Source organism: Aphis gossypii, chromosome 3 (assembly GCF_020184175.1).
Source record: "Aphis gossypii isolate Hap1 chromosome 3, ASM2018417v2, whole genome shotgun sequence".
Classification (NCBI taxonomy): Eukaryota; Metazoa; Arthropoda; class Insecta; order Hemiptera; family Aphididae; genus Aphis; species Aphis gossypii.
This window is the reverse complement of record NC_065532.1, coordinates 4,944,116-4,959,834: the sequence shown is the minus strand read 5'-3', so window position 1 is coordinate 4,959,834 and position 15,719 is coordinate 4,944,116. Positions and strand designations below refer to the sequence as shown.

The 15,719-nt window shown below is 25.9% G+C and overlaps 2 protein-coding genes across 3 annotated transcripts in view; one reads left to right on the top strand and one right to left on the bottom strand.

The window, feature by feature from the left end:
* The window catches only part of LOC114120056 (uncharacterized), a 110,024-nt gene extending 98,752 nt beyond the window's left edge, over nt 1-11,272 (bottom strand). The window contains exon 1 of one of the 2 annotated variants that reach the window (XR_007604969.1): nt 10,851-11,272. Coding sequence is in view for 1 of the 2 variants with exons in the window: in XM_050203513.1 (XP_050059470.1) it covers nt 10,851-10,868 (18 nt within the window). In the remaining variant the exon portion in view is untranslated. The remainder of the gene's footprint in view (nt 1-10,850) is intronic. The other variant, XM_050203513.1, reaches the window with a different exon arrangement.
* LOC114120057 (uncharacterized) lies at nt 4,508-14,593 on the top strand. The gene is made up of 22 exons (XM_027981841.2): nt 4,508-4,788; nt 5,425-5,484; nt 6,024-6,074; nt 6,153-6,401; nt 6,662-6,897; nt 7,286-7,490; nt 7,813-7,902; nt 8,645-8,761; nt 8,832-8,972; nt 9,249-9,386; nt 9,472-9,608; nt 11,299-11,485; nt 11,573-11,643; nt 11,772-12,024; nt 12,111-12,229; nt 12,358-12,553; nt 12,632-12,771; nt 12,941-13,106; nt 13,236-13,474; nt 13,562-13,634; nt 13,709-13,920; nt 14,068-14,593. Exons 1-22 carry the CDS (start codon nt 4,698-4,700, stop codon nt 14,278-14,280), a joined length of 3,384 nt encoding a protein of 1,127 aa, XP_027837642.2. The 5' UTR covers nt 4,508-4,697; the 3' UTR covers nt 14,281-14,593.
* The last annotated feature ends 1,126 nt before the right edge of the window (nt 14,594-15,719 follow it).

Sequence of the window (15,719 nt, the reverse complement as noted above, 5' to 3'; positions counted from 1 at the left end):
ATTGTATGGAATTATTAATTATTTCGATTTCGAACCCGATAAAGTCTATCGTCTTAGCACTGCACGATTAAAGCACACGCGAACGAAGGCGGGAAAACGATTTGATCGAAAAATCGAACGATACGTGGAGAAACATACCTGTAACGACCGCGTTTTCCTCAGACCGACTAACCGACGATGCCAGAATTGTGGTGGTTATCTAGTCGTAAGTATATACAATGAGTAACAATTTTAATAGGTCAGTATCGGACCGAGCGCGTTGGACGTGGTAAGAAGCACTGTCGATACGCACTGCAACTATACCAAAATCTCCTTCGAAGGGCAGACTGACAGAAAATATCAAGGCGTATATCCGTTTGCAAATAACAAAAATGATATTAAGGCGACTACCTCGATATAAATTATGAATTCATTTAATATGTGTACAGTATGTACATATAGTTTAATCGCGAACGGTCAACTCCGACGATTTCCGCCGTCAACGGTCAGTCATTCGATACTGAATTTCGAATTCAAATGTCGTCAAAAGCTTGTAATTAGTTTGTACATACGAGGTACCTGGAAGTCTCAAAATGCCCACGAAGAGACACTTCTGAAGAGCGCACAGTACAATCTTGAAGAAAAAATAAATGATAAAAATTTATTATTTTTAGCTACAATCTTTAAAATATTATAAATATTATGCGACTTCAATATACATTATTCGATGTTTATAAGAGTCAAAATAACATCCTGTCTGAGCTTACACGCGTCTAAGGGCCTTAAAAATATTTTTCTACCGTCGTCATTAATATGGTAATTCATTATGTGAGGCTTACCTACACATAATACAATAAATCTTATGCAAACCCCGCGGACCAGCTATATCAAAATATCAGCTGCGCTGGCACATGAAGAATATTTAACAATTTTTATGATTGAATACTCAAGTCACGTGAGATATTTATTTGAATTCGGATTACTTAACTTTCAATAGATTATAAGACTGATAAATAAATTTTTTTCACCAGCTTAAATCATGCAGTTTAATTTACTGAATTTATTGTGATGAGGTGATACGAACTGCTTTTGTTTTCTGGCGAATGAAGATTAACTATATTATTTGACGAAAATAAAATAAACGTAACAACTTATTGCAATATAACAAGTGTTAAAATTTCCCCAAAACAATAAACATATAACAAAGCTATAAAATATTGTCTCAGATCTTCATAGATCTCCATAGATCAGAACAAATGTTATATGCATAAAAATTAAAAAAATATATAGAACGAACAAATACGTAATACTTTGCATTAAAATGCAGTGACGGTAGTGTATAAAATAACACCCTTTTTACTAGGCCACATTGAGGAGAGGTGCAATTTTATACCAGATGACAAAAATATGGAACCTGGCGACATCGCAACATCCGACCGCCTGAGAATATTTTTTAAGTTTAACTTAAGAGTGCTGTATTCTTTAGTAGTTAAATTTGAATAATGGTTATAGCCCCTCATTATAGTATATGTATCACGAGTGAATTTTATCGAAATCGATTTTTATCCTTGTCGACCGTTACTCAATAGTCAATACCAGTATACAATATTTATAAATTATCTAAGAAATTGTTTATGAACAGCTATAGAATTATTTTATTCGAGGTTGAATTATTTGAATTCGATGATAACCTTAAATAATAAAAAGTATGAAAATGATAATTATAATCTCGGTAAAAATGTAGATATATATTAAACAATAATATTTAGTTAATACACTAAATAAATTGATAAAAGATGATTTATGGATTATGTATTATTAATAATAAATAATAAAAATTATAAATTAGAATACCTATAACGATTACGATTTCTCAAAAGACAAAATAACGATATTGTGCATTATGCACATCTACTATAGTATGTACATAGGTGATTGATTGCCCGAAACATTTGGACACATATTGTGGAGCAGTAAGTCGTCGATCAACGGTAACCGCAACGACCACAAACATAACCTATTTGTGGAATATCGACCATATATTATAACGCAGTCATCCAAAGAATTTTGTTAACCCACAAATATATTTATAGGTATACTTAAAGATATAATACGTGGGACGTTTTCGGCCCGAGTTTTAATTTTGAATACCGATCGATAAACTGGAATTATATTAATGACTCATAGCGATATTAACGATATATATTCAAATTTTTCAGAAAAAAGGAATGCCAAAAAAAGGTTCATTGTTGTGTAGTATTTTTGTTGACATCGAGAAAATAGTATACTCAAGTCTATGATGATACCTAAATACGTTGCACGAGCTATTTTTCATTTTTCTCAATTTATCTATCAATATCTTATCTAAACTATAAACTATTATTCTAAGTAACTTAATCAGAGTTAATTAATGTTTGTAAGGATCAAAGTGTAAGTTAAGTTATATATATAAACTATTTAAGAAAGATAAGACCAGTAAATAAGAGAAATATAGACCAATAAAATTTGATTTTTTTTAAAAAAAAAGTGATGTCCATAATATAAATGAACAGAGTTTATGTTAGGAGTAGCAGCTACGACGGTCTTAAGACGTGATCTCGTAATTCGTAAGGAGTATATTAAATAGTATATTATGTACAGAGCCCAGTGAATGAAACACGTCAAATGAGAAAAGTAGAAGTTTAGTTGGAAGAATGGATCATTGTCAGTATTAATAATCAGTATGGTTAACTAATAACTTATTACCATCAAATTATGATAGGGATCAAATAGTGTAAGTTAAGTACATCCCAACAATATATTTAAATAATAAATAAATAGATACTAATAAATTGAACCAGAATAGACAAATAATGAATAAAAACTTAGATGGAAAACAACCATATGATATTTGTTTCAATTAAATTAGTTAAATAGAACTATAAAATATTTTAATAGATTTCTTTTGAAAAAATTATAAGAATACATAAGCACAATTTTTTTTTTATTAGCATTTGAAGTTCAAATATTGACAAAAATTAGTCAAAATCTTGAATATTTGCAAATTATTTTATAGGTATAATTCATAAAAAAATTGCATAAGTAGCTACAATATAAAGTAGTACAATATAAATTGAATCTTTAAATTGTGTTCTTATCATATCATATCGGCAGATTTTTCTATAATTATAGTATTGTTTTTGTAGATAATTTCAATTTAATTAATTTACACCTATAATAAATAACTTAGTGAATATTTAAATCATATGCACACATTAATAATATTACATACTTCAAAATTAATCATGAGTTAAAAATTAATAACAAATGTATGTTTTGATTTATAATTGAAATGTATTGATAGTTGATACTCGTTTAAATGCCGGTATAAAAACATTTACAAAATCCTTGTAAAAAAAAAAAACTATTTATACATGCAATCATTATGATATTTATACATAAGACGTCGGTAAAAGAGGAACTTTATCTAAATTTATAGAATCTTACATAACTCAACACAAAATTAATATACTATATAATTATTACTTATGTGATTTTATTATTTGATATTTATTAATTTATTAGTAAAAATAATATAAATTTATCAGTTTTAATAATAATTGTTGTACTTCATTCATATTCAATTATATCTGATATTAATTTTAAATACCATTAATAATTTGATTTATATATCTTCGGGTTTTATTTAACATTATTACATATTTTATTTTTTATTTTATATTGTCATAGTAAGCTACAAGAATTTTATAAATTTCGGATGTTTACTTATAAAAATATAAGTGATTGTAATGCTGTAATAATGAGTCACAAATATTAGGTTAATCTTCAGATAGTTGTAGACTGTACTGCATGTAGTGTGTAAAAACCTAAATTTTACAATTTGACTTTCCAGCAACTGGACAGTGGACACGCCTAGCCATAAGACATGGCAGCATTCAATGATTTGGTATGCAAATACAAATCACACCTACAAAACTAATCTAATAACTTTGTCATTGCCATTACAAAGTTTTTTACATGAAATATTATTTATTTTGTATTGCATTGTGTTTATGTAGAAAATAAAAAAAAGTATCGATTCAAATAATTGTATCTATAATTTAAATAGTAATGTATTCGTGAGTATTACAACAATATGCTGCTTATGTTAAAAATAACAAGACGGTCATAAAACGAGATCTCGTAGTTCGAACAGAATAAATTATTATATATAGTACATAATGTACAAAGTCCAGGGTACAAAACACGTTAAATGAGAAAAGTAAAAGGTAGTTTAAAAAATGGATCAATGTCCATATTATAAACAGTATGATAAACTAATAATTTATCACCATCAAATTATAATAGGGATCTAAGTGTGGATTAAGTACATCCCAACAATATGTATATATAAATAGGTAATAATAAATTGAACAAGAATAAACAAATAATGAATAAAAAATCAGAAGAAAAACAACCATATTATAATATTTATCTAAATATTATCACAGTTAAATAAAACTATAAAATAGATTTCTTTTGATTTCATTCAGTCTCTTGATTACATTAGTGAACAATAGTGTAATACAAAATATAGCGTATCCTCCATAGATATACTATTATTGAAAATGTATAATACTATTTATTTTAAATTTGAGAAATTAAAATAAATTTAATCTTTTTAATAATATTAATTATTACAACATAAACATATTCTTTCCAAATACCAAGGCACAACTATGAATTTAAAAATTGTTACCGTACTGATTTTATGGATTTTCGTTATTAACGGACAATTATTTATTGGAAGCGAATCACACATTGAAAAAAGTAAAAATTTAATCTTTCAATTACTTTAAATTCTTTTTAATTTGTTAAGGGAGTCGGGACCGCTGCGTTTTTAGTACAAAAAATGTCTTACAGGAAAAACTCTCACGCCCTGTAAAATAGTCAGGTTTTATTAATTTTTTTTTCATTTTAAATAAAACAACATTTTGTAGGTCAGATCAAAGCTCGATTTTCGATATCATTATTATATAAGCTATAATTTTCATTTTAATAATTCAAAATATTTGTAAATTTTCAAAATCGTTTTCAAACATTATTAAAAGTAAAATGAAAAATTTGGCTTTGATTATTATTTCTTGAAGTTGTTTGAAAATTATTGCAATTATTATTTTTACAAATAAGAGTACAATATATATAACTTTAATCAAACATATTAATTAGGTACCTAATACAGATGTCATCAATATTTTATATGACTTCAATTTACATTTGTTTTTTTTTTTTTAGTACGAAATAGAAATTTACATAAATTAATACATTTATGTTGTTACATATGTAAATTGTAATTTGTTGTATATTTAGTAATTTATTTATACTATATGAGATTTATTAATTGTTAACGAATAAGTTAATTTTTATGCAACAATGAATGTAAAATAACCTCTACATTTATTTTAGAATGTACACTGAGCGACTTCGTTCCAATATGTACAACAATTGAATACAAATCACATACAGGTAAATATTCAAATAATGAAAAATGTAAAATAAAAATCGATTAAAAATTATTGTTTTGTGATATAAGTAGTTATTTAAAATTATTAAAGTAAGTATATAACTATCAATCCGTGTTATATATCATATATGTAAAACTCTTCCATCATATTATTCATACCTACCAATATAAATATTTTATAGTAACCCAGATAACTTAATCCTTGTATTATAAATTATATAGGCACATAAAAGATATATTATATTTAAAAACGTATCTCAAAAATACGCAATTTATTAGTATTATAATATAATTTAATATACTAACCAAATTAAACTCAGTATAAACATGGTTAGATATAAAAATAAAGATGAGTACTCTATATAATATAAATTATTTTTTTAAGTACGTAATACAAATTTTAGAATATGAATAAGCAGTTTCCTGTGATTATTTGTTTTAAAATTTAAATACACAGTGATTTATGACAATTATATTATGCTTGTGTATATCATGAATACTTTACATAACATTAATTTTATCTTTTGATAATTTTTATAAGATGATTATGACATCACAGCAATTTGTAAAACAACAACGGAGATATATGATGGTAAAGAAAATATTCTTAAATAATAAACATTTAACATAGTTGTTAACAGTAATTGAACATAGAATGAACTGTTTTTAGGATATTTATTCAGAATGGCTAATGGTATTCGGTGCTATGACATAAAAATTAATTTAAGAACAAATGCTGTTGGTATGCCAATTATGTTTAATGGAGTAATTTTGACTTCCGAAAAAAAAAGTTTAGAATTCACAGTATATAATTCAACTTATCTGAAATTTAACAATTATATGTTCACCAAACATGATATATATGACCAAATAAAATACAACACCACTGATTGGATCATATCAGATATGTATATGTATGGTAAGTAAAAAAAAATATTAAATTTTTTAAATAAATTTAAAAAGATGTAAGAAAATTCTAAAAAAGTAAATGGTGATAAATTATACAATTCTAAATAATATGATGTCATAAAAAAACAATGATATGTATAAATTCTAATAAACTTATAAGAAAAATACCTTTTCACAACCGTTTGAAATCCATTCAGATTTCATTTGTAAATTTCTAAACTAACATAACTTTTTTTGAAATATTGACTATTAACATAATATATATTACAGATAATGCAATACCCCCGAAAAAGTTCAATTATAATTTGTTCATATGGAAAGCTAACACCATTGAAGAATCCTTCAAAATAAAATGGAAACAAAGAAATTCAATTAAAATGTGTATATCTATATCATATTTACTAGAAGATGAGTCAAAATGTACGTTGTCAATGGACTTAAGTGTCTTAAATCGTGATGATATTTTTGATAAAAAAATCATTAGTTCTTATAATATAAAAGAATCGGTAATTATATTTAATTATTATTTGTATTATACATATATATATATATACACAAACAATACTATACTTAAATCATAAAATCTATTAAAATATATCAGTCACTTTTTCAAATTTTAATACAAATATAAGAACTAAAACATATGTAATTTTATGTACTTTTTGTACACCTATTTTATGGGCTTAAAATTTTTTAATTTTTGGAATTAACAATTTCATTTTATCAACCTAATGATATGTTATGTAATGTTATTAAAAACATAAGAAATAAAAAATAGATAAGACTTACTATATGTATAATAAAAACTGTGTTCTGCAAAAGAGATAATTTAATTTAGAAAAAAATGTAAACAAAAAAAGAGTGATTTTCTAATTTAAACTTTAACTTATACAGAAAGTACTAACAACGGTGTTATTCAAAAGTGATTATTGGTTACATGAAAATGAAACATATCTTTTAAATTTTAATCTAAAAAGAAAATCATCAGAAAAAAAAATAAGAAATTATGACAGCTATGGATATAGTACTTATAAAACCGTATACGCCGAAAACTGTAAGATTGGAATCAAACGAATATCTCAATGCACAGATGAAAATGGTATTTATTTATATTTATAGTTATTAATTATATATAGCTAAGTTTTAAACTCTTTACGATTATACGATTGACGACAAAAATTATAGTTTTTACAGGTTTAATTAAATTATAATTACATTAAAATATTAAAAAATGATCAGTGATCAATATTTATTCAAAAAATTCTTTGAATTTCAAACGATAGATTATTACCTGTTACAAGAATCGTACGGTCTTATATGATGATTAATGAATACAGTCCATTATTTATATATACTCTTACAATTTATATATTACAATGATAATAATATATTATAAATATATATATATATATTGTTAATAGGAAATGAACACGAAGAAATATTGACAATAAATGCCAAAGAATTCCAAGAAGTATATTCTACTTCGTTAACCGCCGATGTTTATCCATTTGGTAATAAACTATATAATGAACATTTGAATATTTTTTTCATATACTCTCTTAATGGTACTATATAATTTGTTAGAATAATTAATAGAAGAACGTTTTTAAACAAAAAGAAATACATAAACTCCAAAGATTCGACATAAGGTTGAAATGAATTTTAATTTTGAATGCGTCTTGAAAGTTGTAATTACAGATAATATGAATACTTTTAAGTTAGCGAATAGGTCAGTTCACCCATATTTCAAAACTAACAACATAAACTAAACGTAATTTTATCATGCTTAATATTTATAAAACGGAGACATCAGTTAAATACTATAATAATAACACAGAAATACAATACACGTAAATAATTTTATAGATAGATAAGCTAAAAGTTATCTTTGAAATATTTTTTTTTGAGGGTACCTATATTCGATACTATTATACTGAGTTAGACTAGGCTTTAGTGATGTAAATTTAAAGCCATTTCGGATAGAAATAATCTGTAATTTTTCATCCAACAGTTATAACTAAAGAAACATATTAATCTATAAAAAAGTAATCTAAAATTCTACATCACTCCTATAAAATATCAATTATATAACATTCGCCCCACTCAAATAAAGAATCTCCAACGAAACAAGTACCTACGTAAGATGTATACCAACGCTATATTAGAATGTTTTATTTTATCAAAGATCAAATCACATATATATCACTGTACTCAATCTAATCTTATTAAAATATCATGCGTTCGACATTTTAGAGTACAAGCCACAGGAAAAATCTATTTCATTAATTTCGCAGTGCCTTAATGGAGGAATCGCAAATAAATACGGGTGTATATGTCCACCAGGCTTCAAAGGCAAAAACTGTGAACACGGTAATTCGTTAAAATGTTCATAAATTTGAAATCGACTACGTTAAGTGATAACATCACATAAATTTTACAGGATGTGGACCGAACAAATTTGGTACCGACTGCGCTGGAATGTGTTCAATGCACCAAATGCAATGTCAGCAGATGATATTTTGTACCAAAGGATTTGGGTGCAAGTGTCCAGCAGGTTATAGTGGAAGAGAATGCAACAAAGGTATAAAAAACAAGTTGTACATAATTAAAAAAAAAAATGATTTTAATGCAGTATTAAAACTGAGCACAGAACTACATAAACAATATACGAGTATTTGTATGAATACATTTTTTCTTAAATATTACATTATTATAAACTATATAACGATTTGTAGCAACAACATAGGATATAATATTAACTTACTTATTAAAAATTGTTTAATAATTAGTCCATAACAATACTGGATATATTAATAAAAAAATAAATATATACTATTGATAAACCTTTTACAAACAGAATGCACGAGTGGTACATACGGAGCAAACTGCGAGCAACAATGCTCAGAGGGATGTCGTTTCAATTCATGTAACGTCTTTACCGGCGCTTGCGACAAAGGATGTACCACAAATTACATACCACCGGATTGTAAAGAAAGTAAAATGGAAAGCTAAACATCTATACTGTTAATGTTAAATGTTAAATTAGTATTAATAATATGGTATATGTTTTGCGATTATAGAGTATCCGTGGCTTAAATCTCCGCCACAATTGGAATCGTCAGATTTGAAGTCAATCAAATTGAAGATTGACTTGAATTCAAAAAACATACAAGGCAGTAGCAATGTTAAATCTGACTATTATCAAATTGTATTTAAGGTAAAAAAGGTCGGCAAGTGTGTACCGCTCTGCTGTACATTAGGGGGTGGGGTGGACCTCGGACTAGGGTAGGTTAAATTTGAATGCAATGATAGGTATCATTGTATACGAAAAACGATTCTGAACGGAGATGATTTGTCAGTCTAGAATATAATTATATTTATAATTTAATATAATTTAACGTTAGATATAAATATAAACAATTTTATGAATTATGAACTACAAAATAATTTACAAATATTCATAATTTTGACGAATTTTTGTCAAAATTTGAACTTCAAATGCTAATAAAAAAAAATTGTGCCTAAGTATTCTTATAATTTTTTAATCACTATAAGAATAATATATAAGGAACTTTGTATAAAATTTTCAAGTATTTTGATTGGGCCAAAAAAATTTTATCAACACTTCAGAAAAATTGAAAAATTCAGTAGTCTATAAATTGCTCAAAAAAATTCAAAATATTTTGAAAATTAAATCATGTATAAAGAAAATGCCAATCTAAATAACTGGTAAAATTTTCAAGTATCTACGACTTATACTTTTTGAATAATAACAAATATTTAAAATCGTTTGAATCCTCAAACGAATAGGATAAATCGTTATCGTTACGCGATTTCGTAAAAATTTAAAATTCAAACGCACTTAAAATTTTTCCTATAATGATGCTTCGAGTTTTCTCTATAGCTACTTGAAGAAAAACCTATGTAAAACTTAGTGTTGTATTTTTAATCCTTAGTTATCAACACAAACAATTTTATGATTTTTCAACTTCAAAATTACTTGCAAATTTTCGCATTTTCGACAGATTTCGTAAAAACTTGAACTATAAACGCTTATAAAAAAAAATTGTGACTAACGATTTTTAAATTTTTTTAGCTACAATAATAACAACTCATAAGGAACCTTGTATCAAATTTTTGTTCAAATTAAGGTTTTTTGGTCATCCAAAATATTTTTACTGACACTTCAAAAAAAAAAAATTCGCATAAAAATCGAAAATTTCAGTGGTCTATAAATAACTCAAAAAAAGGAAAAAAATTTAACTGTATATAGATAACACTACCATAAACATTTGGTGAAAATTTCAAGTATTTACAGTGATTAGTTTTTGAATTACAACCATATAAAAAAATCGATTCGGTCGAAAACTGGTTTTGCGTAAAAAATACCGTTTTTCCGTCGTTTTTTTTTGTTTTTCTCGATGTTTTTGAAAACTGGTAGAAAATATTTACTTTTTACCTCTATGCACTTTTCCATCGGAAACCACCCCCGAAGTTTGAAATTGAAGCATTATTTTGACTAGTTATGCTGTACACAGGCACAAAAAAAACATACATCATTGTAAAATCAATACATTCATCACTCCGTTCAGAATCTAAAACAAGTAAATAATATACACAAATATTGAAATATGTATATGTATTAAGGAAATACAATAATTAACATTAAGGAACAAAAGGTATTATATTCAGTATAAATATAATACATTTTAAAAATATGATATTTCACTCCATTTAAAAACGAATAATAAATTACCTATTGAAAAAAATAAAATATCAAACTAAAAATAAGTTGACTAAAAAAAAAAATTATTTTTAACAGACAATTTGATATTTTTTATAATAATTTATTTGAAAGGTCACTTATTTGGTGTATATAAAATAGTAAATCTTTATATTTATTTAAGATGACTTCGGAGGTATCAGAATTTCAATACTCAGAAATGAAAGAAATTGGAGAACAAGATTCTGTAATTGAAATCACAAACCTCAAACCCGGGATGTTGTACACCTTTGGTGCGATTCTAGTTTCAGAAGATGGAAATTACAATATAAAAAACATCAAAACAGCCGATTATTACACCAAATGCCTATGTATAAACAATATACTCACTATCTTCATTGACATTTTTTTATGTTTTAGAACATAAAGTAATAATTATTAATTTTCGTGAAATATAGTGCCAAGAAGTACAAATTATGATGTAAAGTTATTGAGTGGTACAAATTACATCAATGTTACTTGGAACAAGGTAAATTATTTAATACTAATTGCATACAATTATACCTCTACTTGTCATTCATTATAATTATGTTATTTATTTTTTTTTGTTTGTTTTAAAACAATAAATCTGGTTCTATTTGTAATAATTACCTGTAGCTAAACGATGAAAATGAAGAGGACTGTAAAATAACAGAATACTTATTGAAACTAATATATACCAATACATATAGCTTTAATACAGCTTTTCAACCACTAAATTATGTAGAAGAAGTAAAATCCAATAATAATCAGGGATATATATTTGAAAATCTATTACCTGGTGAAAGATACGCCGTACAAGTAACAGCAATAACGTCATCAGGCCAATCTAATTCATCGAGCTTGTCATACATTAATACTGAGCCTTATGGTGTGTAATACATTTCTGATTACATAATATTTACAATTATTATTCATATTTACCGAAAAATACAAATTAATCAAAATTTTTGGTAGGATATATTGAAATAAAAAACATAAAAACCGAATTGAATCAGAATTCATCGATAATAATAACGTGGGACGTTGAACAAAGCCATGCATTTTTTTCATTGAGTTATGAAATTAAATACAAGGTATAATGATGTTATAATTTTAAATAAATTAACATTTTAATTATATACGGGTAGAAAAACAAAAAGTTTATACTGCTGTAAATAGTAATATCAGTTTAAAAATAATATGTTCATAAATATGTCGATAGGTTAACAATCACTTTAGTTGTTCTAACAAAGTTCTTACAAACAATTGGACATCGGTGTTAGTTTATTACTACAAAAGAAAAGAAATTTCGGATTTAATACCAAATACGCAGTATGTTATAAAAGTTGATCCCAAAATTCAAGGATATACTTACGACGACAATGCTAATATAATTTTTGTAAAAACACCGATTTCTAGTTAGTAGTATTCATAAATTCCGTTTTAAATATATTCCCAAAATTGTGTAACATTTAAAATGGTTGTTATTATTTTAGAACCAAATTTAACACCCATCATCAATGAAAATAATAGTTGGTATATCACCAATCAGAGTGCATATTTCAGTTGGAAGATAAACAACACAGAATGTTCCAAACTAAATGGATTCTTTCGAGGATATCAGATCATACTAAAAGTAAGTATAATACACACAGCAAATATACACATCTATTATACATTTTGAGTTTTATTTTGTTTCATATAAAATATAAAACAACATTACTTGACTTAATTATACACAAGACATCAAAAAGTATTTTAATATTTTATTAAATTTAAAAAACATATGATACCGTGTTGAATAGGATATAATCAAAGGAACACAAGAAGAAAAATCAATTAAAGAAAACACGATAACCTTTGATGAATTAAAACCAGACACCAAATACGAATTACAAGTACACGTACTGACGAATTATGGATACAACTTGGAACAAGGATTATTGATACCGTTTAAAACCAAATCTAAATGTAATAATAATTTCTCCAATTAATGTACCTACAAAAATAGTTTTACTGTATACTATACCTACACATATACAATACTGAGTGCACTCACTAAACGTAGCCTCGTAACAATTAATCTGTCGTACATTTCAGATTTAGTACCAGTGGATGAATTAATAGTTTACAAGAAAAACTTAAAGCGCAAATCAATTGGGATACGGTGGAGTTTTAACGATACGGACATCATCGATGGTTTTATCGTCATCGTAATCGACGAGAATCTAAGTAGTACAAAACAAATTATCATAGAACCCGAAAGATGTATTGCTTGGCCGACATTTTATTGCACTACTATTGATAATCTAATACCAAACAACCAGTACACCATAAAAGTATTGTTTTACTTTGCTTATATAGAATTTTAAGTTTTAGTAGTTAGCTCAATTATAAAACTACGTAATAATGTGTATTTTATATAGATAAAAGCCAAGTCACTAGACTATCCAACAGGTGGTTCGACATCATCAGTCTTCACTAATTTCAACGATGGATGTAATTATATGTTATACAATGTTACATGTTTTAAAAACGCTAAACGACAATGTGATAAACAAAAATATAAACAGTTGCAGATAAACCGGAAAATCTCAGAACAACAAACGTAGGCCCTACATACGTTTCTTTTGAATGGGACATTCCATGGATACACAATGGTGTACTGAAATCGTTCATAGTGAACATTGAAGAGATATCATCTAAAGACATCGATAAATGTTGTGAAAGCAAACCAGATGTAGAAATTCCGGTAACAGAAGAACTCCCAACTTATAACTGCACGGTAATTATAATATGAAACTTTTTGTAGATTATTGATCAATCGCAATGAAAAATTTAGGTAAATATATTAGTATTAAAAGTTATTCGCCGATCGTTGGAAACTATTTTCTAAATTATAAACATTATATTAAAATATGACATATTTCAGATAAATGATTTAAAGCCTGGGTCCACTTATTCGATCGGTGTATTATCAAAGACTTCGTCATATGGACAAACTAGTAAAATACACGTGACAACTCTGCCATTTTCGGCTGCTAGCGACGTTGAAGACGAACAGACAATACAAATCGAAGAAAGTACAACAGCCCAATATTACGACTCTACGACTGTAAATGAGTATGATGATGATAATAGATAATAAATTATAACGTAGAAGATCATTGAGATAATTCTTTAAGTAACTTTTTAAAATATGTTTACATTTTTAGATTCGCTCGTCGATATAATTTATATTTTGGCATAATTAAATTTTTATTATTTTATGTTAACCAAGCTTTATAATTTAGTAGAAAACCAAACTGCGACAATAAGAACGTATGATACATATTATTCATACTCATAGGTTTACTTTATTTTACATTTGATATATATTTCCTATAGATACCTATATGTATATAGTATACATAATACATATATGTATATTAGATGGAGTAATAAATGTATTGATTCTACATGTGTATTTTTTGTGTCTGTGTACACCATAACTCGTAGAAATAATGCTTCAATTTAAAACTTCAGGGGTGGTTTTCGGTAGCAAATTTATCTTTGGTGCATTATATAGGTCAAAAGTAAGAAGTTTACAGCATTTTTCAAAAGCGCTGGAAAATCATAAAAAAGTGAATGGCCGAAAGTCTAGTGTTCGAAAAAAAGTGATTGAAATGTTATGTAATCAAAATATACCTATATTTAGTAGAAAACATACACTTTGAGCTAAAAATAATATAATAATAAATATTTTTAAAAACCATACAAATAAAAATGTTGTTTTAAAACAAATTAATCAAGTTATTATTAAGTAGATAAAAAATATTTTTTTTTTACATATATTAAAATATTAAAATAATTGGTTTAAATTTAACTGTATAGATAATTTAAATTTTAAATTTTGAGCCATTCCTCTAAAGTACTCTAGTCTCTAATAAATCATAACCTGGATTAGGTAAGAGTCTTTGTTGCACTTATTTTAAACGTATACCTATTATACTATTAGAGGATTGTATTTCTGGCAACATCTATAAAAATATTATAGATAATAGATAAAGTAATTTAGTATCTAATGATTAACTTTTCTTCGACCAAAAGACTCATTCAGGCACAAACATTTCGGCTATACATATATTAATAAAATACTCGACCATTCGTTTTTCGACTATAAAACGATTCGATCATATTTTATTGATCACTAAACAGTTGTCTAAATTGACTTCGACCAAATGACTCACACCGATAAAATTACAAAGGCACAATTTTTTTTATTAGCATTTGCAGTTAAAATATTGACAAAATTCATGAATACTTGCAAATTATTATAAATATAATATAAAATTTGTATAAGTAACTAAGAATTGAAAATTTAGTACAAGATTTTTCATAAGCTTGGTTTAGAATAATATTATAAAAAAGTTGAGCGTTAGCAAATTAAAAAAATTTTATCTGAAGTTTAAATTTTGTTAAATTTACGTGTAAAAAAAACGATCTATTTTATCAATAATTTTAGATTTTTGTTTAAGTTAAAAATTACTAGTTGCAGAAACTTGAAACATACACCAGTTCTTTAAATTGGAATTTTCTGTGCAT